We start from the raw sequence: 27,599 nt of genomic DNA, 5'->3' as shown, positions 1-27,599 counted from the left end.
TTTTTTGACCCCCAACCCCATGTTCTTGTTGCCTCTCTTAACACCTCCGCTCCACGAGAAGTCAGCTCTGGTGAGTCCCACTCCGCTCCCCAGGAGCGCTCACAGGGAGAGTGGGAAGCACCAGGGTGCCCCGCTCCCTGCCCGGCTTGGGACATCCTGGCAGCAGCACCTCAACCTCTTCTCTCTCTCTGCACACTGGGTCTTGGTGGCCAAGTGCCTTCTCCTGTGCCTCGGTTTCCTCATTCTTCCAAGGGGAGTGATAGTAACAGCTCTGGAGCGCTTTGGGAGGAAAGGGAAACGCTGAGCACCATTTCTGTCCCTGGTGTGATGGTCAGTGGGCTGTGGTGGCCTCTTAAAGCCTCTCTGCCCAAGGAGGCCCCTCTCTGCATCTCGGCGCTTTGAAGAGACGTGATGCAGCTCTTGGCTAAATGAATTTTTGTTCTCCGCGGCTCTTTTCTTTCCTACTCAGCATTCAGGGAGCGTCGTTTTTGTAACCAAGGTATTTGCATAATCTGTATTTTGTGGTAATTGCTCCCTTTCAGAAGAAGTGCTTATCATCCCATCAGGTTTTGGGGAGCTTGTGCTATCTTTGAGGCCAGGTGAGGAGCTGGTCCTCCCCAAAGGAGGATGGCTGGGCTGCTGCCCTGTGCCTTGGGGGATGTCTCCCCTGGGGCAAGGATGCTCAGGGGAGCCTTTTGCCCACAGGCTTCTGCACCATCAGTGATCTCCTGCTGCAAGACCCTTCCTTACCCCGTGCCTCAGTTTCCCCTTAGCCCCAGAGCCTGGGTGAGAGGATTTTCTCATGCCATGTGCAGAGATGGGGTCTCCATCTCCACAGGACCTGCCTTCCCAGGGCTGCTCCCTCTCTCCCTGATGCCATGGGAAAAGCAGCCGCTGGGAAACGCTTTGTGGCGCTTTGGCAGCTGCCAGAGCAGCAGAGTGGGATGGGAGGTGTGGGGCTGTCACCCAGCCACGCGGGAGATGCCCTTCCATGGGGACACATGGCTTTCTGCCACGTGCCACCGTGGCACGGCACCTGGGGGAGCGGGGAGGTCTCGGGGGGCGAGCGGTGGCCAGTGCCTGGCGTGCCCGCGTGCCGCCCCTGCCCACCCAGCAGTGTGACTCACTCCCCGAGCGGCAGCTCCCACGCGGCAGCGTTTCCAAGAGACCGAGGAGATGTCTCCGAACGGCAACAGCTGAATGAGAAGCTGGGGTCCTTGTCCCCGGGGTCTGGGTGTGCGGTGTTGCCCCCCCTGCCAAGGAAAGCCGAGAAATGTCCCGCTGTGGGACAGGACCCCCCGTGACTGGGGTGGCAAACGGGGCAGCCTGCATTGGAGCGGAAAGCAGCAAAGCCTGGTCTTTCCCAGCGTTGGGAAAGGTTGGAAAGGCTGCGAGGAGGTGGCTGCTTGCCGGCTGGGATGTGGCGGCGAGGAAGGGAAATGCCCAGTTCCGAGGGCTCGGCCATCCACAGCCCAGGAGAAGGAGAGGGAGGCAGCCAGCTCTCCGCAGCCTTGTAAGCTGGCTCTTGGGTTTGCTGCTGCCCGTAAAACGTGGGGAAGCAGAGCCTGTTCCGGTCTTGAATTATCTCTGCGTCTTGCTTTCCTGAAGCCCATGTGTGCTGTCCGCAGGTCCTGGGATGCCTGCGGTTCTGGGACAGGCGGGAATGCAGACACCAGCCCGGCCCGTGGTGCAGAGGTTGAACCATCCCTGTGGTCTCTAACAGCAAAAGGAGAAAACAGCGCGTCCTCTTCCCGGCTCCCGGGCGGCGTTGGTGCTGCCTGACCTGACTGCTAAGCAGGGGCTGAGGTTTCTCGCAGCACCGATCTCGGTGCGTGCCGAGCCGCGCCGTCCTCCCATCCGTCTCCGGGCGGGAGAAGGATGCTGTGCCTGTCCCTGCTCCCCTGCGCCGGCATCGCTCTGCCCTGCAAACTTGGCTCCTTTTTTTTTGCCCGCTTTACCCTCCAGCCCTTGCTTCTGCGCTGCCATCAGCCAGATAGCGGAGGCTGCTCCTGCCCCGGCACCGATCGTCTCCCCAGCTGAATTAAGTCTCGGTCTATCTGTATAAAATCTCGTATCATTTATCTTCCTAAAGGCTGGCAGGTAATTCTGTAATCACCGTCCCTCCTATGGTGCTGGCCTCTCCTCTCTCCCTGCTGGTTTGATATCCTCTCCAGGTTTAATCCCCCAGGAGTTTACGTTGTCTTTGCAATCCCCAAGGAATGAGGCTGTTAAATCCGGATCCCGGTGCCGGTCTCTCTGGGAAGTCCTTAATTCCCTTTCCCGTTAGCGGGATGCCCAGTTAACAACCCCTTGTGGCTCCTCTCCTGGTTCTTCTCCCCGCAGAAGTGCTCCGGCTGCAGGGGCTGGCTGTGTGGGGCACGGGGGCTTGGCTGCGGTGGGGTCCATGCCCTCTCCTCCTGGCAGCCCTCCTCTGGCCCCAGCACCTGGCTCTGTCGGAGTGTCCCCCTCATCCCCAATCAGCCAGACCTGGAGATGGGTGGGCCTGGGACGCTGGGGCAGTGTTCACCCCACACCCTGCAGACCCCCCCACTTGGTTCCTTCCAGGGGGAGGCAGGTGATACCTCCCACACCAGGTAGGGCTTCAAAGCACTTTGCACCCAATGCCTTGCCTTGGGGACCCCATGGACCCCACAGACCATCTTATGAGCAGGGTGGGTGGTGGGACATGGGGAGGCTGCGCTGGGAGCATCTCCCAGGCTGTGGGCTCTCGCTGGCAGAAGATCCTTTCTTCAGGTTAGACAGAGGACGCTTTGAACTGTTCAGTGCTCAGTTGTTTTCTGTGCTCTGCTTTTTTTTTTTTTTTGACTCCTGCCTTTAATGGGAATTGTATTCCATGCGTGGAGCAGCTGGTAATTCTCCTCCTGGCTGCTGCCGCGTCACCTCTGAGTAGGTCTCGTGAGACTCCTCTTTTCACTGGCTGTACAGAGAACTCGAGCAGAAGAGCCTTGGGTCTGCTCCTGCTGTAACCCTACTGATTAGAGAGACATTTCTGAGAAGGTGTTAGATACCTGCCTGGGGTGAGGACACAGAGAACAGACCTTGCGAGCAGCATCCCCATCCTGTTAGAAGCCATCTTCGACCTGGGGATCTGTAAGATCGCAGCCAACACAGCACAGCGTGTGTCTCACTGATGCTTAACGGCAATAAAATGCTGAGGTTTTTTATTAAAAAAAAAGGTGCTTGCTTTAGTCAAAATCCTCTAGTTCCCAGAGGGGACCCAGGCCTGAGCTGGGCGAGGGAAGGGAGTGTTCCCCAAAGAGTTGGGGCCATCCGGTGCTTCCCTCTCCAGGAAGGGAGAAAGACCTTGTGGCTGTGGGAGAGAAGCTGGATGCTCTGGTCTCAGCTCACATCCCTTGGCTCTTGTAAGAGGAGGATGCTGGGGTTTGCTTTGGCTCGGCTCTTCAGGGGAGCTTTGTTTATGGCGATGCCTTCCCTTGTTACCTGCTCACGCAGGATGAGATCCAAGTTAGATAGTCTCCGCTAACGCTGGTACTAATAACTTGCCTGTGTTTACCTGCCCCTGGCGATATCCTTGCAAACAAGGTGTCAGCAGGGATGCTGGCGCGTGCGAGCCACTGCCTGTGGGTTTTACAGGACCAATAAAGCGAGGCTGGGGCGTCTGGTCAGGAGGAATCACGCTGGCATCCAGCCAGAGAGACGGTGGCGTGTAGGGAAGGTCCGTCTCCTCGGCCGGTTTGAGATGACAGTGTCTCATCATTTGCTCCTTCACCCGGCATTTGTTCATCAGAGGGTCCTTGAACTTCTTGTCTGCAAACCACAGCTCTGGCAGGCTCCTTCAAGGCCAGGCTGGATGGGGCTTTGAGCAACATGGTCTAGTGGGAGGTGTCCCTGCCCGTGGCAGGGGGCTTGGAACTCGGTGATCTTTAAGGTCCCTTCCAACCCAAACCATTCAATGATTCCTCCGCAGGGAAGGCAGCAGTTTTTTATGCAGGCTTCAGCACAATTCTCTGGGAATCGCTCTGCTTGGCATGAGGAGCAAAGACCAGGTACGACACCTGTGGGTCTCCCGGTCCCCCCCTGTGATGTGGCTGCAGAGCCCTGCTCCTCCCTGTCCGGGAAGGAGTTGGGCCAGACAATCTCTGATCTCCCAGTCCTGCACAGGGCGTAAGCGATGCCCACAGTTCCAAGGAGACTGGGAAGCATCTCTCAGTTAATAACGCTGCGTCTCTGCCTTGGTGGCCCCAGGCGTTATTTGGAAACTGCCGCTGGACCCTGAGACTCTTATTGCTCTCTTATAGCCTCCGATACACCTCGAGCACTGCATCTGCAGCAGCAGGACTGGCAGGGCTGTGTGAGAAGGTGACCAAGAACTTGGGAGCATCTCGTCTCTGTCCTGCATGTTTGTGGTACCACCCGTCGTTACTGAAAGCGCCGCTGTGCGATCCATCCCCAGAGTGAGACCGGGCTGGCGGGGAGCCATACCTCCGGGAGATCTCCTCCTCCTTCCTCTGCCATGGGCGCTGGCTCCAGGGTTTGCAGATGCTCTGGGTCAGAAGGTTTTGTCTCTCCTCCTTTTTAATTGCAGCGAGGATAAGTGGTTTTGTGGTTGAGTACAAGCACGGGAAGCCCATGAGCTCTTCTTCCCCCCCCAGCTTTCCCAGATGTATGTCCATCCTAGCCCCAGGACAGGGCTTATAGCCCCCGTTCTTCCCATGACAATGACCTGCTGGCAGCCAGGCTGTATTAAGGACCAACTGGCTCAGCTGCTGAGAATGTTTGATTGTTGTTGTTGTCATTTTGATTACCTTTTTTATAGGCTAGCAGAAGGATTTTAATCTGGACAGTGAAGTAGGAAATGGGAGAAGCTGTGCCCGGAGCTCGCTGAGGAGGTGGCGGGGGCTGGTGGCTCCTTGTCCACATCCCTGGGAGGTGATTTTGATGCTTTTGCCCAAACTAGGAGTGTCAGGGAGAGGCGTTGCTGGCCCAGCCTCGCGGAACTGCAGCTGCCCCTTGTGTTATCCGTGGCCCAGCTGGTGCCCAAACAGACAGCGATGCTTGACCCCGGCCTCACAGCTGCCCGGAGCCGGTCACTGCCTCAAAGCACCGACCTGAGCAGGCAGAGGAAGGGGCAGCGAGCTCCCAGGGCCAGGCTTCAGCTCTCCCTCCTGCTTCTTGTGACACAGGACGGACAAAGTCATCCAATGTGTTCCCGCCAGCGGCTACGAATTGTCATTCACCAAAAGTGCCAAGGTGACAGCTGTGGAGACCACGGGCAGTGGTTTCGCTTGCAGATGAGGAGATGCATAGATCCTGGCTCTGTGATGCTCTTCGGATGCTGATGTGGCCGACACGAACGGCCGTGGCAGTTCAGGGAGCCACCACTGCCGTGCCGGGCTGTGCCACCTCTCCTCTGAGGCTCAGCCCCTGCCCAGCAGTCGGTTTGACCTGCCATAAAATGGGTTTGTTTCAGTCCCCCTTGGTGAAAACAAAGTGGCGGATCTGTTTACTTCAGGGGCACAGACAGGGGCAGTGTGTGCCAACGGAGGGGATGGGGAGCAGGGCTGCATCTCAGGGCACTTGGCCAGCCGCAACGGGACTGGAGTGGGGAGGTGTCTTGCCCCATTCCAAGCTCACCTCACTGGGAATGTGTTTCTGGAGGGCTGTTGCAGTGGGGGTGTGAGGTAGCCCAGGGCTGTCACACAGGATCTCCATCACTCACCCTGACGTGCCCACAGCCCCCTGCCCCCTGTGGCAGCCCCAGCTCCAGGTGCTCGACAGGCAGCCGGTTAGTTGTTTCAGCCTGATCCCGTCGGTCCATCATGGTCTGTAAAGCCCATGGGCAGCATCCTGCTGCAGAAGAGATGCAAGGGGCCAGGTGACAAAAGCGGTGGCCGGTGCCTCTTTGCTATGGGGTGCCCAGAGAGGTAGTGGAGGGGAGGCAGTGCTCCCACACTCCGGGGGCTCTGGGTGCTGTGGCATAGCGGGGGTGGTGCAGCCCCACGGTGGTGTGGGTTGCAGGGCGCCGTGCGGTAGCGTGTTGCAGTTAATGCTGTGTGACAGTTTGACAGGTCCTCGCGGGACAGCCGGAGCTGACATGCCATCTTCAGAGCTGTCGCTCTCTGGCTTCCGCACTACGGCGTTTATCGTAAACAGTTGGCGTGGGTAACTCTTCCCCTCAGTGTTTAAGGAGCGAGAAGGGCCGTGGTTTTATTGGCATGTCCTCAGGAAGATGCTCAGCCCTGCGTTAATCGGCGCTGGGCTGTATCCTCCAGGGATAGAGCCGGCTGGGGGGAGGGCAGAGAGGAGAGGGGTTTAACATCTCCCTGGTCTGAGGAGGTGATGCCGAGCATCTCCCGTAGAAGATTCAGGGCTCTGGCAGGAGCTGAGCATTGCCCCTGGCCAGCCCCAGTGAGGGGTTTTGTACCCATTTAGGTGAGCCGTGGCTGGGGAGCGGGTGGGGATGGCATCCCCTCCTTGGGGCTGGGGTAGCCACTGACCCCTGCCAGGCTCAGGGAGCCGCTTTAGGAAGGAAGGGGCTAGAGATGTTCATGTGGGGCTTACCCAGAGAAGGCCCTTGAGGCAACTCCAGCCCAGCCCCGCAGTTAACCCTGGAGCTGGATGTGGAGTTGCCCACGTAAAACACAGGAGCAGAAGGACATATCGCTGCCTCCACCAGCCCCCTGAACTTGACCCAGGATGTGAGCAGTGTCCTGTGCAGACCACTGTCCCCCTGGTACGAGCTCTGGGGCATGAGATGCCACCATGGACAAGCCCCGGGGTGGGGGGATGCTTGCAGTCCCATGCCTTCCATTCCTCTGCTCTGCCGGGTGCTCTTGATGCTTTCCAAGAGCAGTGAGGCTCCCGGTGCTCAAACCCTTTCACTCTCGGAGAGAAACAAACTGGGAACACGCACGACGAAGCAGGATTACCGGCGTGTCTGGAGAGGCAGGGAGCTGGAACAAGACAGGCTCTGACAGCTCTGCTTTCAGGAGGTCTGCAAGAAACCGAGCAACGTGTCAGCCACGCACAGCTCGTCCTGCAGAGCATCAACCCCCGTTTTGCCCGGCTGCCTTTTGGCACGCACAGCCTGTCCGCCTCTCAGGAGCTGCCTGGCTCTACCTGTCCTGGCCATGAAATGCATTTGGGGTGGGGTTGGGGGGGACAGCCATGGGCTGCTCCCCCCCGGGACGGTGGCTGAGTGATGGGGACGCGCCGGTGCCAGCGGTGGGGCTGGGAAGCTGCATTTGTTTCCAGGCTGAATCGTGCTGAGGGTTGTGCCTTGTTCCTTGTTAAGAGTTCAGATACGATATTCGCTCGGCAGAAATCAGCTCATCATCCACCTCTCCCCTGTCTGTCTGTCCATCCCTCCCAGCTCCTTCACGTAGCGGCAGAGTAGCATCCGTAGGGAGAAAGAAATATCTGTCTGGAAGATTTGGGTTGCTCTGCAGGGCTGTAAGGTCAGGAAAGCAAAAGCCGGTGCTTGCTATGCAGAGCACGGAGCCGGTGAGCCGGGCAAGCAGGTATTTAGCTGCAGCTGCGCAGGCTGGCTTTGCAGTGGGAGGGGGCTTGTATCCATGGGAGGGGGGAAATGATGCCACCAGGGCCAGAAGGGGATGGTGGGTGAGCTGGGGAGATGCAGACACGCTGAGCTCCTGGGTGGGACTCGTTGTCCCCCATGCCAGCCAGCCAGGCGGTCGGAGCTGCGGAGGGGGACAGGGCACCCACCCTGCTCTGTCCCCCCTCCCTGAGTTGCCTTCTCTCAGCTGCTCTGTGCCCAGGTTGTTTTAGCTTTGATTCCGCTCCGAAATTGCCTTGGCTGAAACTCTGTCTCTATTGTTTTCAGTCTGCAGGAGCATCATTGAACGTGTCAAAAAGATAAATTGGAGAAAAGGAGAGGGGAAAAAAAAATAAAATAAGAGGAGAGCAATGCGGTTGGTGGGGAGAGCTGTGCCGGTTGTGGTCTCCCAGGGCAGCTGCCTGCGTCAAGCACACGTTCCCTTCCCAGAGGCAGCTCCTTGCCCTGCTGCCCAGCTCCATCCCTGCAGCCCTGTCCCCAGCAGGACATCCCTTTTCTGCAGGAGAGGTTTTTCCCCTCGGGAAAGCTCATTTAGGCTCTTAGTGTCTGCCCTGCGAGCCTGGTCTGGCCGTGCTGGGAGCACAGCCTCCGAGACCTGCTCTCTGTGCCTGCCCTGGCTGGGGCTGAGACGCTGGGTCCAGCCCGGTGGATGGTGAGCTAAAGCTCCTGCAGATCAGCCGGGAGCAGCATAGCAGGGCTCTGGAGATGAACAGGTAGGAGGGAGCAAGACAAACCCAAGCAGGACAGTGAGAAGGGTCCTGAGACCTGGGCTCAGAGCAGACCTGTCTGTGTCCCCAGGGGTTTCACTCGCTGGTGGGGTTGTACACGTCTCGGGGTACAGCATGCCAAAATGCCTTGTCTGGAGTCCATGGAGCTGGGGAGTCTGCATGGGTTGGCTCAGGCTCCAGCCCAGGCTCTCCAAGGAGTTCAGGGTGCCCCTGTCCCAGTGGTTCAAAGAGGGTTCAGGGTTCTGCATCCGTGGAAGGATCAGACCTGAGGATGAGGTCTGGGGGGTTTGTGCCCATTTGGGGTTATCAGTCGGTGCTGGAAGACATGGCTCCTGGAGCCAGCACCGGGGATGTGGCATTGAACAACTCAGGACATGATGTTGTCCCAATGCCTTCACCATTGCTAATGCCATCAGTGTCCTCCAGGACACAGCTATCGGGGGAACCCCTGCCCCGAGGGCTCATTAACTGCCAGGCAGATAAGGACCGTACTCCCAGGGGGATCGGGAGGGTTAAATCCCAGCAAGGCGCCAGGACCCCTGGTTTGGCTCCCGGGAAGGGTGCTCACCGTGAGTTATGGGAGGTTGAAGAGGCGGTTGTTGCTGCTGCTGGGGACGCCGGGGCAAATGAATAGCCTATTAAATAAATTGTCAGCCAGAAACGGATGAGAGCTGGCATTGCTTTTTCAACTCCCATTTTACAGAATGAATCTCCTTGTGCGTGGTTGATTTGCATATTCAAAATAGGCCTTAGCGGAGGGGCTCTCCTCCTGAACCCGCTGACACCGAGGGCTAAATTGTGTAAATTTGGTTATCCAAACACTCCTCTGAGTTACTGGAATGATCTAACGACATAATCAGTTGCCGGAGGAGATGGGTTTTCAGAGCCTAAGCCCCTTTGTTTCTGGAAACGACGTCAACTGGCGCGTGAGAGATGAAGCTGAGAAATTGCCGGCGGGAGCTGAGCTGGGTCCCATGCCGGGGCAGGTGAAACCATTCCCTGCCCCAGTTGCCTTTCACACCTGAAAATGGGGAAGACTGATGTGTGAAGACTTCAGGTGGCAAATACTGAGCAGATCCCATTAAATAAGGCTGGTTTCAAACAGAAACTGATTTGCACGGGCTGATCAAGCTAATTACTACAGCAGGCACTCGGAAAGCCACCAGATTCCTACGTGCAGCAGGAGTGCTGAGGTTTGCTGCTATCAAGCTCGGTGCGTAGATGCCTGCCAGCGTTACGGTGCCTTCAGCAGCAGCCACACCGGCATCTCCGTCGGGAGCCATGCGAGGGGACGTGGCCAGCGTGCCGGCTCCAGATGAGGCAAACTCATGACATAGATAATTTATAGATCGTTTAGTCCGGGTTAGAAACCTGTCGGGGTGTTTCTCTGCGTCACTGATGCTTTCCAAACGCCATGGTGCGTGCAGAGCCGGGGGAGAGCCAAGCTGGCGGGGGGGGGGGCACCCACACAGCACGTGGGTAACGAGCATCTCGCTCTTGCTGGTAATTTGGTCCCATCTGGTATGCCGGGGACCGAAAGGCTGCGCTGGCATCTGCGCTCCTTCTTCTGCCACAGCCAGGCGAGTGCTGCCCGGGAGCCCTGGCAGAGCACGGGGTCCGTGTGCTAGTGGGCAACCTGGTGGGTGACCGGTGGGGATTTGTGCCATGGGCAGGCTCTTGGGTGGCATTTGGTCTGGTGGGAGGGAGGTCCTTGGGGCATTCCCAGCACCCCTGCCTGCATCCCACAGGGGACCGTGTGTGTGTGCATCCCATGGGGACCCCAGGAGCCTGTGTGCCATGGGGGACCACATGTGTGCGCATCCCACGGGAGACCATGCATGCCTGCATCCCACGGGGAAGCATGCTTGCCCACATTCCATGGGGACCCTAGAGCACGTGTGTCATGTTGTGCCACCGCAGGAGCAGCTCCGTGTCCCCGTGCCCGCGCCGCTTCCCCAGGCGAGTGCCTTCAGGTGACTCGTGGGCGAGGAGGCGTGCGGCTGCTGAGACGCGCCTGTCTCCTGTCGACAAACAAGAGAGACGCTGTCTCCCGAGGCTGCCGGTTCGGTGCAACGTCTGTACACACACACACACACGTGTAGAAAACAGAGTTCGCGTGGGTGGCTGTGCCTCTAAATATAGGCCTGGCCACCTGGGAAGCGAGCTGGACTCGCAAGCCCCCTCGCAGAGTCCCCCTCCTCACCCTGCGCCCCGGGAGCACGCCGGCACAGGCAGCACGGCTCAGAGCAGGTTATAAAGAGATTATAAAGAAGTAAAAATTAAGCCTCTCCGCTAGAAATGCCGGCAGCCCCAGGCTGAACGCATCGCGCTCAAAGGCTCCCCCTGCTCCTTTGCTTTTTTTTCTTTTTTTTTAATAGTTTTGCCTTTATCTGGCATCAGCTCAAGAGCTTTACTGAGCCTTGGAGCATGGAAAGGGCTGCTGGAGAAGGCAGGGGTGGAGGGGGACCCAGTGATGCTGTTTGTCGCCTCCCGTAAGTGTGCTCCTGTGTAGGGTCAAGGCTGATGACAGTATCAGGGGCTTGGTGGGATAGTCCCCACTGCCATGTAGGCAAACTCATGGCCCAGCTCTGCCATGGCTTGGGGACCTTCTCGCCAATGCTGTGCTGCCAGAAATGCTCTGGGGTTGGCTACCTCTATGTGAAGGTGAGCTCTCGCCATGGACAGGCTGGCAGGGCTCAGCTGTGGGTCACTTGACCACACTGGGAGGTGCTGGCTGAGTTCAGTGGGTCTGACCCACAGTCCTTCAGCAGCCGGGGGCTGTCACGCAGCCGTCTGGGCTGGGGATGTTGCTGTCACTTCTGTGGTCCTGCATCCTCCATTGGCATCCCTTCCCTCAGGCCCCTTCCTTGCTCTGCGCTGGGTGGAGATAGCAGTCCCGAAAACCGCCAGCAAGTCATCAGCTGAGAAAATTGCTCTCTGTAAATCCAGAGTGAAAGTCCTGGGATTCACGAGGGCCCAGAGGAAAGTGCTTGATTGGATTTTCAAGCCTCTTTCTGTGGCGCTGGGAGGGAGGCGCTGACAGCCTCCCTGAATCTTCCTCACTGCCGCCTGGGAGGGGATGCAGGCTGTGCCCTCTCACTAATGGGATGTAAAGGATCTATAACTCACCTCCCTTTATTTAACTCCCCTCTGGACTTTGTATGCAGCAATACATTTCTCCTCCTGCAAATCCTTTGGAGCAAGGCAGGCAGCTATGGGTCCTAGCCTGGTGCCCGGGCAGGCGTGGAGGGAGCTGTGCTCCTGCTGCCTCGCCGCTGGGGAGTAGCTGCCACGCTGGGCAGCAGCCAGAGCCTGTCCCCACAGCTGGGGACACGCTGTGTGCTTGTGGGGCCTCTTGCAGAAAAGGCTCGGTTTGGGTTCAAGCTGACCGTGGCAGCATGAAAGGGGCAGGAGCAGCTGGGGCTGGCGCCCATCACCCGGTGAAAGCCCCCTCCTCCCCATGGGGCCAAGAGTGTTTGTCTCCAGTACCACCAAAAAGGAAAGTTAACGCAACATGAAGGTCTCCCTGGTTAAAATCAGGGAATGCAGGAGCTGAGTGGTTCAATCAGCAGCAGTAACAGGGAGCAACCAGGCTGTGGTGGGGAACTGGTGTCACTCTGAGCCCCCATCACGCGGCTGAAGTGTCACACAAATAAGGGAGAAAAGTGCTGCGAAATTTATTCCATCGCTCCTTATCTCTGATTAATCCTCTTATGTGTTCGTCTCATTTTAGCCCAGCGTTGACTGGTCTGTTTACTGTATTCCTATAGTCCTCGCAGAGATAAAAACCCCTCCGAGGCTGTAACGTCGTCCCCAGCCCTGCCCTGGCTGGGTGAGGGGGACTCCTGCCCGCTGGCACCAGTGGAGCACCGCCGAGGAGAGGACCAAGGTAACGTGCCAGTGGTCACCGTGGATGATGGTAGCAGAGGATGGACTGGAAACCAGTTCCTCCCAGTCCCTAGATTAGTGCCCAGCCGCTTGGGCATCCCCGAAGGGAAAGAAAAATACCCTAAAAAAATTGTCCCACAGTGTGGCTTTGCAGCCCACGCTCAGGGCACGTGCTGAACGCACTAGAGAGGAGATGGGCTTTCCTCTCGCCATCCCTCCCTCATTGCAGGCAGATTTTGGGATTCCCTGCTAGGGAAACGCTGCCTATCCCAAGTCCCTCTCCTCTGGCCCAGGTTCTCCAGCTCAGCTCGGTTTTGCCAGCAGCCCCGGGGCAGCATCTCCCCTGCCTGCTGCCGGTGAGGCAGGAGCACAAGTCTTCTGTGCCTGACATTGTTGCTAAAGGATTTTGCTTTCATCCTCTCCTCGGCAAGATGCTTCTCCAGCTGGGGAGAACAAAAAATCCCTTAAACAGCCAAAAATCATAGGGAAAATTGGAGGAGAAAATGGTGGGAGCTCCCCCCGGGTAAAAACAATTTGCATTTATAGAAGAACGGTGTCTGTAACAGCATGGAAACCCGCACAAATGCAGCAACCCGCTGTCTTTGGGGGGCATTCAGACAGGTTGCACAGCACCCCAGTTTGTGCGGGCACGGCCAGGCTGTGTGTGCGGACACCCTGGAGATCTTCATCTTCTCATCTTCGCTCCCACAGGTACCCGATGCCCCGCGGCGCCGCTGCTGAGCGCCTGCCCTGGAGCCCCACTGCCTCCTGAAGGCTCCCGGTGTCACCCCAGGGCACCTGCAAGCGGGGTCCCATCTCTGCCACGCTCACACGCGCCTCGAGGAGCCCTCGCCAGTGGCCTGACACGTGCAGGTGGGTACGCGTCCTGTTGGTGTGCTGGAGACCTGGGCTCAGGTCCTCTCTCCCGCTGCTCATCCCCATCAGACTCCTCTTGGTGTAAATTCTCCCAGGTTTTGGCAAGCTATAGCGTGGGAATTTTGGAGGCCTCTGGCTTTAGTGGCTGGAAATTGCTTTTCAAACCCAGTTGAATGTACAGCCTCCCCAGCAGCCTGTGGCAACGAGCTCCAGGGGTTAATTGGCTGTTGGGTGGCAAAGTCCTGCCTTTTCCACATGTTAAACCTCCTTCCACTGGTGCCCTCCGGTTCTCATGTGGTGCTGGCTCCCTGCCCCATGTCAGGCTGGTTTTAGGGGCCCCATCACGGTTCCTCACCTTCTTCTTCTCTCCAGGCTGGAGAGCCCAAGCCTTAGATGGGGCAGATGGTGTTTGTGAGTGTTTGCCTGTGGACGGTGTGGTGCAGGCTGGCCTTTAGATTCTTGGTTGTGTTTCTGGCCATGTCTTGCGGGGCTTGCTTCGGGACAGTCTCTCCCTGTGCAGAAGCTGTTTCTTCTGCCCATGGCAAGGGGGTTGGAACCAGGTGATCTTCAAGGTGCCTTCCAACCCAAACCATTCTATGATTCTGTTGATGTGAGCGTGTCTGGAGGTTGGGGTGCAGGCTCTTTGTTAGCCACGCTAACAAGATTTTCTGTTATGATTTTCTGTATTTTCTGTTAGTGAGCAGCATTAATTTGGGAATGGCCCCTCTTGCCCTCCAAGATGCAGCTCTGAGTGCTAGGTCAGGCTGGTCCCGCTACCTCCCAGGGCAGGGGGGCTGATCCCTTCTCCATCCCTCTCTGCCTCCCCCCGGATTATCACAGATCCTGGATTTTCACCTGACCCCCATCCCTCCCTGCCCCTCTGGCCGTGTTTATCTCTAGCTGAGATGCTGGGACCGTTTAAAAGGCTGCAGGCTGAGCAGCAGAGAGCTGCGGCTGCTGCCCGGAGCCAGGCTGCGGCTGCCGCTTCATTATTTACAGCTGCCTTTGGCCACTCGCTGGCTTCTGGAGCAGCTCAGCTCCGGCTGTGCTGGGGGGGATGCTGCTCACCGTCTGCTTGTTCCTGTGCCGAAAGCCCACGGCATTTTTGCCCTCGGACGGTTGCCATCTGGCACCCGACCTCTGTACCAGCAGCGTACCTGGCGTACCTGCCAGCTCAGGACAGACCCAGCGCCAACGCTAGAGCTAACCCTTGCTAACCCTTTTTGAAGACCTCGACTGATTTTTAAATTGCTTCCTAATGTCGACAGCAAATCCGAGCTGGAGCACAGGGGGTAAAGTCCCGGGCCATATGGCAGAGCCGTACACAGGCTGCGGTTCTCTAGGCTGGGTCCATGAAGGACTTCAGCCATGAAGGCCTGGGTAATTCTACTGCCTTTAATGTTGGTCTCAGCCAGGCTGGCACCCCTCGGTCCAGCCCTCCTGGCTTCAGCCAGCCGTTAACTGCTGCCAAAGCAAGGACAGCCGTTACCGGGCCATCAAACACCACCTCCCTGTGCATTGCGTGTCTGAGCAGCTTTGCGGTGGGCTGGAAGTACAGCATCTGTTTGCCCTTGCTGGAGACGTCTGACATGTTAACGTGGTCCAAATGGCATCTTCCAAGGTGATCGGATGCTTGCTGGGTGCAGATGTGCAGGGCTGGTGGAGCAGAGATGCACGTCACGGTGGATCCCAAGCCGGCCAGCTCTGCCTCCTCTGCTCTTCTCCCTGCCGTTGGTCCTCACTTGCCCTGGCAGCCCTTGGGGGGCTCCATCTGAGATGGAGACCAGCGTGCGAGGCTGGAACTGCCATATGCTCCTTATAAAAACACTTCTTGGCCCGTTCCCCGGCGTTTCCTGCCGCTGCCACACGTGCTCAGGATCCCACATGCCTCACAAGCCGTTCACCAACTGCAGCCCGGCAGATGGAGGAGCCGGGCATGGTTTTGCAGCAGGAGAGACAGGAATCCACAGGCTCTGTTTGTTCTTGAGGTGTTCACGGCAGCAGAGGAAGGGGGAGGAGAGCTGGCACCCACCTCTGCAGCGCCGTCTGTGCAAAGTGCCCCTCCGCAAAAGGCTCGAGACCTTTCCATACCCACTCCCTGTCCTGGGGCTCAGCCCTAAGCCCTTCTTCAGCTGCAGGAAGTGTTTCCACTTGGTGCCCTCCTGTTTAAAGACGGTTGGAAATGGTGGGAGTGTCCTGGGTAGATAGAGACCGTTGCTCCTCCCAGGCAGGTGGTAGTGGTTTGTTCCGATGGCTTTTCCCGTTAGCAGAGATGGTCAGTCAGCCCTAAAAGCAGGGAGAAAAACAGTCCTCAGAGGGAGCAGGGGTTTGTTGCAGTAGGAAATTAAAAATGTACGTGTCAGCTTTTGGAGTAACTCTTGCTCTGCTTTTATACATCTCGGGGAGAATAAGGGGCTCTGGATTCAGCCTGGGGGCTCTGAAGGTGCTCAGGAAGCTGAAGGCACATCCCTTGGCAGCACATCGTGGTGAGCAGTGACCGGATGGAGCTGATGTCTCTTTTATCTTGAGTGGCAGAGTGTGACTGGATTGGTGTCTGAGCTGTGAGCATGGAAGATAAGTGCCCAGGCCCCGGGAGAGGGGATATCTTCATGCCGTGTTGAGACACCGTGAAGAGCCAGGTGAGAAGAAAGACATCCTCCCACAGGGACACGTCCATGGTGGGCTCCTGCTGCTGATAGGCATGGGGGGGTTCTCCTGCTGAGTCCTTGTGCTAAGCCATTTTCCAATGACCTTGTGCCACAGTGGTCCCCAGGGATGCAATGCAGCCTCTCGGGCTGGTGGCAGACAGGAGGCAGGCAGGGACATAGGCAGGGTGGGGACATGAACAACCATCTGCTCCCTGTGGTGGGATGGGGTCAGCACTGGTCTGCGCCCACCGAGGGAGGTGGGGGGGCAGGTGTTTTCCAAGCAGCTGAGCCCGGGATGGGGCTGAGTTTAGGTTTGGATGCTGCTGACGGGTCAGAGATGCCGAGCTCCAGGGGTTGTTTTATACCCCAGTTCCCTGCTGTAAGAACAAGGCTGAAATTTGCAGCCCGGTGCGCTTCTCTTCCCAGGAATTAGAAAAAGAAACACAAAACACAGGCTTCAGGGAAGCGATGGCTCCTGCGGTCCTGAGATGCAGCCAAGCTGTAATTACCAGTGTTAGGGAGAGCGTTACCCGCTGCTGGTTTTCTCCAACCTCTTGCTCTGGTCCAGGGCGAGCACATGTTGTGCCCCAAGCCCGGCGTGGGAGAGCTGCCGAGGGAAAGGCACTCAGAGCCGCAGCCCGGGGAAGGCATGTCATACCTGCTGCTGAGCACATTACTGCTTCTCTGGGAGTGGATAAGTCCTGCTTATGAGGACCCTGGTCCTCTTTTATTTAATTTCCTGGTAATGCTTCTGCGGCGTCAAAGTCTTATCAGGAGAGGAACAGCTTAAGAGCCTGGTAAAAGAGTTTTATTGTCAGTATCTAGCTCTTTATTCCCCTATTCCCTTTAAGGCTGGACAGCAGACTGGTTGTGGCTGAAATGAGGTGTGCTTTCTTTTCCTTTTTTCTGTTTAAGCTTCAAAGATTTCCCCGCTAACCTTTTCTGATGGTAATTTAGCTGCGTGAGAGGCTGCTGTTCCTGGACAGTCATCAGAGGGTCGTGGCTCAGCCAAGGACCTCTGTGGGGAGGAGCAGGGGTGAGACCCGCTCCCAAATTGCACACAAAAGGACAGATCAGGGGACACAACAGCTTTAACTGGGCAGCTGTAATCTGGGACTTGTTATCCACTTGGCTGTGAGTTGGTGAGCAAACCCCTGCCTCAGTTTCCCCGGAACAATCACACTGAGCTCAGCCCCATCTCCAAAGCATCCCAGTGGAGATCTCTTTGGAGAGATCCCCGCTGTTCATCCTCGTGTTGATGCGCTGCGGGGGCTTGTTGGATGGGGGATTGAGTTGCTGTGGGCAGATCTGGGGGGTTGAAAAGGGGGGGGTGTCCCCTGGGAAGCCAGCAGCTCAGTGGCCCTGCTGTCTCTTGGCAGGCAGCTCCATCTCTGCAAACAGCAGGCGTTCTCCCTGGCCGTGCCAGGCGTGCGTAGACACAGCGCTACGCTCAGTCCCCTTTTCAGCTGCAGACAATGGCTTTGGATAACGTTCGTTGGAGAAAATTGGTTTGAATCGTGTGATCACTTTTTGTTGTTGCTGTTGTTCTTTTAAACGCTCATGGGAGTAGCAGAGCAGCTAATGAGGTGGCACGCAGCCAGTCGCAGGGGAGACGGTCTCGCCTGCGCTTCCCCCGCAGCTGCGCTCTCCTGGTGATGGAGCCGGCCCTACACCCCATGGCTGCATCCCTGCTGGGACCACCGATGGGTGCAGATGGACCACCACTCCTGACCCAGGAGATGTCCACACCCTTCTGCTCCTCAGCAGTTCCCTTCCCCGGGTCTCACCATGTTGCTTCTCCAACCATGTGCCGCTGCATGAGGTGGGGGAAAGCCACGGGTACCCATCTGGCTGGGCACCGGGGATGGGTCAGGGTGGACCCAGCAGCGGTGGCATCCCATCACCACAGAGCGCAGCTCATCCACAGCCAATGCTGTATCCCTGACACTGGGTGGTGATGCCCAGTGCCCAGAGCCCCTCCTGACTCCCATGGGAGACAAGGCAGCAGGGACAAGGCCAGACCCTGCTCCCTTAAAGGATGTTGGGACAGGCCACCTGGGGATCAGGGCTGTCTTTCCTGGCAGCGATGTGGCTCAAGCCCGAAGCCATGTGTGTGCTGAGTGGCAAGAAGCTCCCGTTTTCTTTCTTCCCGTCCCCTCCCCACGTGCCATCCCTCTTCCCTCTGCAGCGGGTGCAAACGTGCGGCGCTGGGAGCGGGTGGGGGGGGGGGTGTCAGAAATGCAGACAGATTGCGTTGGGTGGATGATGCGTCAAATCCTAAACTGATAAGAGACGGAACAATTGATGTGTTGCTAAAAGGCCGGGAAGGATCTCTTTTTAAGGAGGCTAAATAGTCTGGACAGGAACAAGCAACGAGTAGCACAGAAACAACAGTGCGTTCATCACTTTGTTTTTCTGGTTGCGGCCACGCACGTCGCCATCTGCCTGTGCTGCGCTCCGCCGCCATCCCGATGGCACTGGGATTGCTCCCCCATAGCAGGCTCGGAGCCCGGAGCCATGGCTGGCAGTTCTCTGGGATGCCAAGGGCAGCTTTGGCATGACCTTGCCTTGGGCTGGGTCTTCCCGGCCTCCGACTGTCGGTGCTTTGAGGAATCCCAGGGCTGGCGGTGGAGACTCAGTCGAAGCGCCAGAGGCCATGGCTGAACCTGCCTTAATCCCAGTTTTCAGACTGGCCGGACTTATTTCCACTTATATCTGATATTGTTCAGCGGTGTTACACAGCGTGAAAAAGCCAACCCTTGAGTTTGCTCTTAAATCTCTGCAGAAAGAGCAGAGAGGTGGCACTCTGGCCATGCCGGGGCTGCCATCTCCTCTGAACCTTGCAGCGGTGGCATCCCCCATGTAATGGCCAGAGTCGCACCACCAGGAGTTTATCCCGCATCTAATTTATCACATCTAATGATTTTATCACATCTAATGAAGTGAGATGCTGGGACAGGGATGGGACAGTGAGATGCTGGGAGAGGATGGCATGGTTTGGGAGGTATCTCCATGAATGTCCACCTTGCCTGAGCTGCTGATGCTGTGGCAAGGATGGGCACTGAGCATCACCGCTCTGCAAGGGAGGATGGGGTGGGATGGGGGACTGGGGATGTCCCAGCAAGCTGCTGGGACCCGCGGTGCCATCAGTGATGCAGGTGGCGTGGGCTTGGGGCAAGCGGAGAGGGCTACCATGATGGGGTGCGTGATGGGCTTCACCCCCTGCTCTGCAGTGCAGCCATGTGATGCCGGAGGAGCGCGGTGGCGATGATATGGAATGTGGGCAGCTGCCTTCGGACACGCTCCGACAGGTGACGGTCCAGCGCCACCCCCACTACGGATTCGGCTTCGTGGCCGGCAGCGAGAGGCCAGTGGTGGTGCGCTCGGTGGCAGCAGGTAGGGTGTGCGGTGGGGGGGGTCCCTAGACACAGCCACAGGGTGCCAGCAAGCACAGCGGCACCTACCCCTGGTGGGACCCCTTCCTGGGCTCCTGTCCTCTCCTGTCCCCTCTGGTAGGCCTGGGGGTGCCCTGCACAGCCACATACATGGGCAAACACTATAGGGGGGCTTGGGACCTTCCTGCTCCCCCCTGACCCCGCAGCCTGGGATGCCTGGGATGGCCCTGACCCTCTCTCCCGGCAGGTGGCCCCTCTGAGGATAAACTCCTGCCAGGAGATCAGATCTTGGCCATCAACGATGAGGATGTGAGTGAAGCCCCCAGAGAGAGGTTCATCGAGCTCGTCAGGTGAGGACAACGCTCATCCTTCATTACCTTCAGGGAGGGGGCTCCATGCTGGGCTGTTGTGCCCTAGCTGGAGCCTTGGGAGTTCCACGGTCACTGCTGGTGTGGGGAAGCCTTAACCTGAGCAGGGGGAGTGCCTTGAGCAAGTTCTGTACCCGTTCCTGGCTGGCCAAGGGGTGGGCAGCACTGGGAGAGCACCCACAGCTGTATTACCAAGCACCCCAAGGAGCCCATGAAGGTCCCAGCCACATCGGGCTGGGAAGGGTGGGATGTGCTCTCTCAGTAGCCAAATGCACATGTTGAGGTCCACCATCATCAGGTCCTGTCCACCTTCATTTCTCCTTTCTGTCACAGGAAGGCCAAGGACTTCATCATCCTCACGGTCCTGCACACCCACCAGGTGAGACCGGTGGGGCCATTGCCAGCCCCAGGGGAGCCAGGATGGGGGTTAAAAGCTCTTTGGGATTCCGAGGTGGGGTCCCTGGAGGCCCCAGGGGACCACTCAGGCAGCTCAACTGAGGTGATGGGCTGGTGTCCCACCACCCCAAGCCTCTTCCAAGCTGTCAGGCCTGAGAGCTGCTGCAGCTCCGCAGAGTCAGTGTGGGCAAACGGCCACCTCGCTGTCCTTGTCACTAGCCCCTTGCAGGAGGGAGGGAGGAAAAATATCCCCAAACCCATACGGTTTGCTGAGGGCATCAGGTGTGTCTGATGAAGTGACCCGTCATGCCAGAGGTGGCAGGGAGGGATTGCCGTCCCTGGGAAGATGGGAGTGCCAGGCTGCGTGCCCCGAGCTGCGCGGCTGATGGTGGTGCTGGCACCGGGTGGTGATGGTGCACTGGGCTCAGCACCCGTGATGCTGGAGCAGATTGAACCATCAAGCCAGGGGCGGTGGTGGCAGGGCATCATTTCTGCTTTACTGAGCCCTTTGATGTCGGTGAAGGAGATAAGTGTGGGAGCTCCCCTGTGCTCCCCTCCTTTCCAGGAAGGAGCTGCCGCCCCCCAGCACTGCTCCGTCAGGAGCGGGGTGTGCGCCAGCCTCCAAAAGAGCTTTTTTTCCTCCTGTCCCTGGATGGCTGCCAGCCAGGACAGGCTGTTCAGCTGACGCTGGCACCCTCAGACACACACAGCTCTGCAGCATGACCGCCTCCCTGCCGGACCATGTGCAGGCAGGGGCTCCCTGGTGCCTGGCACTGCCACCAGAATGTCCCGCAGGGCCACCCGGGGTCCTGCCATCTCCCATCTCCCAGCCATCCGGCTTGTCCCCGCGGCTGCAGACCCTCATCCAAGGGGCTCATCTCCCTGATCTGAACCAGTGCCTCCAAGCAAGCCCTGGCTCGTGTCTGCTGGAGCTCAGGCTGCACAGGGGGTGCCGGGCACATGTGCCCGCTGGGGGTGCAGCCTCCCCTGTCACACTGAGGGTGTTGGTGTGACATCAGGGGCTGCTACTCGTCCTTTTGGCCCTGCCTGCAGCACTGTATAACCACAGAGCAGGGGATTTGCCTTCCACCCTGTCATTTCATGGTTCACTGCCCACTCCCCATCATCGTGCTGGCTTCAGAGGGACTTTCTCTGGGCCCCCAGTCTGGCTTTCCCCGTGCCACGGCTCCGAGGGCAGGCAGGTGATTTACCCGGTGCTCTCTTTCCAGTCTCCCAAATCTGCTTTCATCAGCGCAGCCAAGAAGGCGAAGCTGAGGTCCAACCCGGTGAAGGTCCGATTTTCAGAGCAGGTGACAGTCGGCGAGACGGACCCAGTAAGTCCTGCCCTGCCTTCCTCTGTGATTCACCCCCTTGAGGCATCCCCAGGGCCATGAGGCAGGAGGTGGGTTGGGGCTGCAGGGCTCCTCTCCCCTGATTTGGGCTCCATGGGTAAGAGCAGCCCTCTGGCCCGGGGAGAACCTCAGGGCAGATGCCCTTGGGCACACTCAAGGTTGGTGTCAGTGCCAGGGGGGACATGCCGTGGTCCTTCCCAGTCCCTCAGTCTGGATGGAGCCCCAGAAACTGTCCTTGGAAACCTGGTCCCCCCTGAGTCCCCCTGGGCACCCAAAGGTGACATCCAGGCAGTGCCAGCGCCTGCCCTAAGGAAGGTCTGTGGCTTCCAACCTGGTGCCAAAGGCTTCTTTGCTGGAGCACCTGTGCGTGGGGTAGGGTGACCAGGGCACTGCTGCATGGCAATAGATGCTGTTACGCTGCCGTAGCGTTCCAGCTCAGTGCCATTATCTCTTAATTACAGAAAGCTTTTATTAAGCAGAATACCAAAAAAAAAAAAAAACAAAAAAAACAAAAAAAACAAAAAAAAAACCACCAAAACCAGCAAAACCAGAAAAAAAAAATCCTGTAAAGCTTTTCTAGCAAATTCTATTTTTAAGCAAAATCAATTAAGTAATTATCTGATCAAAACACCTCTTGCTAAATAAAATGAGTCTTCACCCAGCTTCCTGCATGTGCAAGGTTGAGGTGGGCTGGCTGGGGTTATGGGTCAGGGCTCTGAGCCACCCCGGCCATCGCCTCCCCTCTGGGATACCAGCTGGGGAGCAGGGACGGGCTGCCAGGCACTGGCACCGCTCTGGGATGTGCAGGATGGGGTGGGATGCTCCGTTCCTGCTGCAGCTGCCGGGAGCTGGGGAGGTGAATGTGTCGGGCAGCTCTGGATTGCTCCAGCTCTGCTCATCTCAGCAGAGACGCTGGATTTTCAAGGGAAATGTGCCTCTTGGTGCGTAAGCCCAGAGAAGCAGAGGATGCCGTAACCGCTCCATCACTGACACTCGCTCTCTCTCCCCACCCTCCCTCCGTCTCTCCGTGTCCCCCACCCTCCTCGCCTCTCCCGTTGCCGGCCCCGGCGTGCCAGGACATGTTGAAGAAAGAAGCTCTCCTCCTCATTCCCAACGTGCTGAAGGTTTTCCTGGAGAACGGGCAGATCAAATCCTTCACGTTCGATGGCCGAACCACCGTGAAGGTGGGCCCCTCCGCTCCCCCCACGGCACCGTTGACGCTTCTCTCCTCCCGCCCGCCCGATCCATTTTTCCTTGTCTCCTGTTTCCTTGTACAAACACCGCAGCGGCGCTTGGCTGGCTGCGAACTGCCACCGCGTGATAGATGGCCCCTCCGCCTCCCCGGGCGACACGCTTTGCAGCTGGCGGGGATGGGGTTTATTGCTGTCTTTCTCCCATTCCTAACTTTTCTCCTTGCTGCGAGCCTGCCATCCAGCTGGGATGGATGCTCCTGCCAGGCCCCCTGCCAGGGACCAGCTCCCTGCAGCCCCCATCCAAAACATCCCAGTGTTACCCGAGGTGCTGGGGTTCTGGTCACCTCCTGCTGCCACTTTGCCTGGCAGTGGCTGGGGACCATCCCGTGGACCCTCTCAGGACTGCGGGTGCCAGGGAGGAGGGGGCTCTTGGTGGGCTGCCAGCTCCCACCCTGGGAGGGGGGGTCACTGCCCCGCACCCAAGCCTGTCCGTGGCATTTGCAGGATGTGATGGTGACGTTGCAGGACCGCCTGTCCCTGAGGCACATTGAGCACTTTGCCCTGGTCCTGGAGTATTCCAGCACGGAGCAGAGCCACCGGTTCCTGCTGCTCCAGGACAAGCAGCCGCTGGCCCACGTAAGCTGCTGGGTGCGGGAGGGCATTGGGATGGCCATGGCCAGTGGCTGGGGCACAGGGAGGCTCTTCTCCCATCAGCGTGGGGCTTATCTGGGGTGCCATGGGGTGGTGTAGCCTCTCCTTGCCGCTGGCATGGTCCTGTGGGTTCAGGGGTGTAAAGGGTGGTGAAAGAGGGAGGTGATCGGGGTTTTACCTATCCCACCCTGAGAGCACCATGGAGATGCTCTGTGCTCCAGCCTGGGCAGCTGCAGACAGCATTTATGAACTTCCTTGGCTTGCCCAGGAGAGCTAGGAAGCCAGCACTGCATGGGACCAGGGATAAAATGGGGATCGCGGAGGAAGCATTAGCCTTGGTGGCATAAACCCCTGCAACACCAGGCAAAGCCGTCACACCGAGGAGGGCTGGGCTGTTCCCAGGATTAAAGGACTGAGTGGTGCATGGACAAAAATCAAATCCCCCCCCACCCATGGGAGAGGAGAAGGGGCTCTACTGCCCTGCAGGCAAATATACGTGGCTCCTGGGCTCACCAGTCCCCTCTGCTCCTGCCACAGGTTGTGCAGAGGACACACTACCATGGCATGAGATGCCTCTTCCGTGTGAGCTTCTTCCCCAAGGACCCGGTGGAGCTGCTGCGCCGGGATCCTGCAGCGTTCGAGTACCTGTACATCCAGGTAGGGGACTCTCTCCTAGGAACTGGGAGCTGATGGTGCTTGTGGCCCATATGTCTCCCCAGGATGGGCCCTGTAGAGGTATCCCTCAGGTAGCGGGTGCCCTGTCCTCACGGCTGTCTGAGGACACCTTCTCCTCCCTCCTGCAGAGCCGCAACGATGTGATCAGAGAGCGCTTCGGCACAGACCCCAAGCCAGAGATGCTGCTGGGGCTGGCTGCCCTCCACATCTACATCACCGTCTCAGCCACCCGCCCCAGCCAGAAGGTCTCCCTCAAGAACGTGGAGTGAGTCCTCCTCCCTCTCCCCACTCCACTGTGCATCCTTCCTCTGTGTCCCCTCCTGTGCTCACAGCCTCTGCATAACTGGGATGCTCCCAGCAAGATTTTGGAGTGCTGAGCGTGAGATGCCATGGCTGGCGGCTCACAGGCTTGGCAGCAGTGACATGCAGCCCCTGGTTCCACCATGGGACCATGTAAGACCCCACATGTTGATACCCAGCATCCTTGCCAGAGCTGGTGGGGATATTTGGTGCAAATCCAGGATCATTTCATTGGGAACTCAGGCTGATTTTCCATCTGGCATCCAAGGCAAGGAGAAGGCACTGGGGCTGCATAATCTCAGCCCATCACCAAGCCATGCAGCCCTGGCTCAGCTCCCCTGCGGCTCCCGGTGGTCTTAAATCCATATGGAGTCCATCTGTGCAGGCTGGCCTTGTGTGCACAGGGAGGAAGGGGGAAGATGGCCAAAAGGGAGGACCCCAAAAGAGGTTTTGGGATTTTCCCTGCATCCCTTAACCTGACATGAAGCTGAGTGGGAGCTGGGCTCGGCTGCAAAGCCTGGCACTGTTGTGTTCCCCAGCCCCATGCTGGTGGCTGTGACACCAGCTGGGGGTCCCATCCCCCTGGGGACCCAGGCTGGAGGCTGCTGCTGCTCCAGCTGTGACACCAAGGAAGTGCTGGTGCGGTTCCAGCTCCCTCTGATGGCAAGAGGATGCTCTCAGGCACCATCCCTGGTTGCTGGCCCTCTCTGCCCATCAGTGGGGTCTCTGGCCTGGCGGCTCAGGCAGGTTTCCCTCCCCACAGGAAGGAGTGGGGCCTGGAGCCCTTCCTGCCCCCCTCGCTCCTGCAGCTCATCAAAGAGAAGAGCCTCCGGAAATCCCTCTCGCAGCAGCTCAAAGCCCACCAGAACCAGACTGGTGGCACCAAGGTGAGCCCCACCCACGTAGCCATGGCTCAGGGCTAGTGGGGTGGCTCCAGCCATCCTGTTGTCCCTGGCTGCTCGTCAGCTCCTGTTATTGCTGCTTAAGTCCCCTGGGGCGGGAGATAAATCCCAGCCATGCAGCCGCTCTCTCTCCTGAATCCACTTCCAAGAGCTGATCTGGATTTCGGGGACTGCAGCGAGGATCAGTGGGGTGAGATCAGCCGAGAGCTGGGTCTCAGCTGGGCTGAAGCGGGACGCATCAGTTAAGCCTGTGTTTATTGTTATCTCTGCTTCTGGGCTTGGAAAGCTCTGGAGGAGGCTGCTGAGCCACTGCCTCGGTCCCTGCAGCCGTCAGAGCTCCCCAGGAGGGTTATACATCTCGGGGGGGGATTAGAGATCCCACGGAGGGGTTATACGTCAAGCGTCTGGGCTCCTTCCTGGCTGTGCCTCTGCTCTGAGTGACCTCCCAGCATCTGCCCAGGAGGGCAGGGGAGCAGAGACCCCCTCCGCCCCATGTCAAGCCCCCAGGCTCGCTGCCAGCGCAGCCCATGCCCCCCGAGCTGCCCACTCCTGCTTGGGAGCTCCTGAGCTTGCAGCAGCCTCTTGCATTTCTTCCCCCTTGTGCTGGTGGTGATCACCCGTGTGATGTGTTTTGTCAGGTCTCCACGGCCCAGGCGAAGCTGCAGTACCTGAGGATCCTGAACGAGCTGCCTACCTTTGCTGGCGTCCTCTTCAACACAGTGGGACTGGTACGGTAATTCCGGATGGGCTGGGAGGTCCTTGGCACTGGTCCTGAGTGTGTGCTAGAGGGGAGAGCCAGGGGAGATGTGGCTCCCACAGAAATTACTTCTCTCGGTCTCTTGCTTTGCCCTGCTGGGGGTCTAAGCCCATCCAGAAAAGCCTTCAGAGCCTCTGCTGACAGTAGTAGGTCAGATCTTCAGCTCTGCAGGGTCAGGGTCAGCTCTGTGCATGCCAGCCTTTTGGGCAACAAGATTATCTCCTGATGAAGTCAGAGTATTTTCAAACTTACAGCCTGGTCCTGGCCTGGCAGCATCCTGCCAACTGTCTCGGAGGAGGGCCACCCATGGCAAAGGCCACTGCGTTCCCAGCTTGTCCATGCAGGGAATAGCCTGGCTGGCCTTACCCTCTCCGTCAGCAGTAGTCCAGCCTGACCACTGTTTGGAAGCTGCCACCGCCATGGCCCACTCCTCCCTCATCTCCATCAGAGGCATCTCCGCCCCTCATCCAAGCCACCTCACTTTCTCCACGGCAGGAGGAAAGCCACCAAGCCAAACAGGAAAAGGGTGGACCCAGTAAGGTTCCCCACTGCCGGGCTCACCTCTCCATCCCTCTTGCTCCACCTTCCATCCAGGGGTCTCCATGTAAGTGTTGCCTCTGCCATCCTTCCCTTTACCCCCACCCAAGGTCTTGGTACTTCCCTAGCTTCCCTTGCTTTGCCTCCTGGGTTCCGTCTCTTGCAGCCTTTGATCTGCTCTGCTTCCAGCGCTCCTCGGGGCTCCTCACCTCGCAGCTCAAAGGGCTGTAGGAAATCAGTGAAGGCAGAACCACATGGTGTCTGGTCAGAGCCGTGGCTGAGTGCTTGGAGCCTGCCTCCAACACTGCCTTGGTGGGCAGCGTTGGGCAACTCACCTCTGGTGCGGGTGCCCTGCCTTTTTTGGTCATCTCTGACACCAAAGCAACGACTCTGAGCCAGCCCAGGAGTTGAACCACGTGCAAGTGGTAAAAAGTATTCCCTTATTCTCTTCTGCACTGGTCTTCCCAGCTCCTCTTCACCTCCAGGTCTGGCTTGAAGCATCCTTCCTGGGCAGATCAGAGCGAAAAAGATCTCTATTTTCTGGCTTTAGTCTTCTTTTCTAAAATGCATTCATTCCCTCCTCTGCTTCCTCCTCTCAGAGGCAATGTCAGATCAGGCAGATTTGTAACATGCTGTTACTTCTCTGTAGTGACACCAGCAGGCCTGAATATTTCATGTGGACAGTCAGTTCAGTGCTTTATTTTTAAATAGCCTTGGCATCCTGCACACCGTTCCCAGCTCTGCAGAGAAGCTTGGGGCAGGGGGGTTCATGGCACCAGCTTCAGCTGCTGCTCTGCAGAAGCCACCCAGGACCTGGCCGAGCTGCTGACATTGAGACTTGGCTCCGTGGAGAGTGTGAGGTCCAGCCCCAGGGTGCGTTTACTCATCCCTGTCCATCTGTCTCTCCCCATGTGCTGGTGCTACCAGGACGAGAAGCAACCAGCCACCACGCTTCTGGTGGGACCCCGGCACGGCATCAGCCACGTCATCGACCTGAAGACCAACCTCACTACGGTGCTGTCGGAGTTCAGCAAGGTCAGCAAGATCCAGCTGTTCAGGGAGAACCAAGGGGTGGCCCGAGTGGAGACGAGCATCCTGGATGCCAAGGTAGGCACGGGTGCCACGGAGGCAAGCACTGGGGAGAGGGGCCGGTGCGGAGGCTGTGGTGGGGGGTTCGGTGCTCACCTTTGAGAAGGTTCAGGACAGAGACTCTCAGGCAGGTAGCTGTGTCCCTGCTCCAGGACACCCTGGGTTTTGCTGCCTCCCCACACCCAGCTCTTCCCCTAAAGGGGCTCTGCAGCCCCTTCCTTGTGCTCCAAATTTCAGCTGTGGCCTCGCAGATGTACTCATGGTGGATTTGTTTAGGATTCTCCTG

General features: G+C 58.2%; 1 protein-coding gene across 1 annotated transcript in view; it reads left to right on the top strand.

Moving 5' to 3' along the window:
- Positions 1 to 18,943: 18,943 nt before the first annotated feature.
- The window catches only part of FRMPD3 (FERM and PDZ domain containing 3), a 28,162-nt gene continuing 19,506 nt past the window's right edge, over positions 18,944 to 27,599 (top strand). Inside the window, exons 1-11 of the mRNA XM_074147975.1 lie at positions 18,944 to 19,094; positions 19,341 to 19,443; positions 19,795 to 19,840; positions 21,087 to 21,191; positions 22,286 to 22,393; positions 22,907 to 23,038; positions 23,591 to 23,710; positions 23,857 to 23,993; positions 24,792 to 24,915; positions 25,569 to 25,658; positions 27,152 to 27,331. Coding sequence (XP_074004076.1) covers positions 18,944 to 19,094; positions 19,341 to 19,443; positions 19,795 to 19,840; positions 21,087 to 21,191; positions 22,286 to 22,393; positions 22,907 to 23,038; positions 23,591 to 23,710; positions 23,857 to 23,993; positions 24,792 to 24,915; positions 25,569 to 25,658; positions 27,152 to 27,331 — 1,296 coding nt within the window. The remainder of the gene's footprint in view (positions 19,095 to 19,340; positions 19,444 to 19,794; positions 19,841 to 21,086; positions 21,192 to 22,285; positions 22,394 to 22,906; positions 23,039 to 23,590; positions 23,711 to 23,856; positions 23,994 to 24,791; positions 24,916 to 25,568; positions 25,659 to 27,151; positions 27,332 to 27,599) is intronic.

Source organism: Numenius arquata, chromosome 5 (genome assembly GCF_964106895.1).
Source record: "Numenius arquata chromosome 5, bNumArq3.hap1.1, whole genome shotgun sequence".
In the NCBI taxonomy this organism is placed as follows: domain Eukaryota; kingdom Metazoa; phylum Chordata; class Aves; order Charadriiformes; family Scolopacidae; genus Numenius; species Numenius arquata.
Note: the sequence above shows the minus strand (reverse complement) of the source record. Positions and strands in the feature narration are given on the sequence as shown.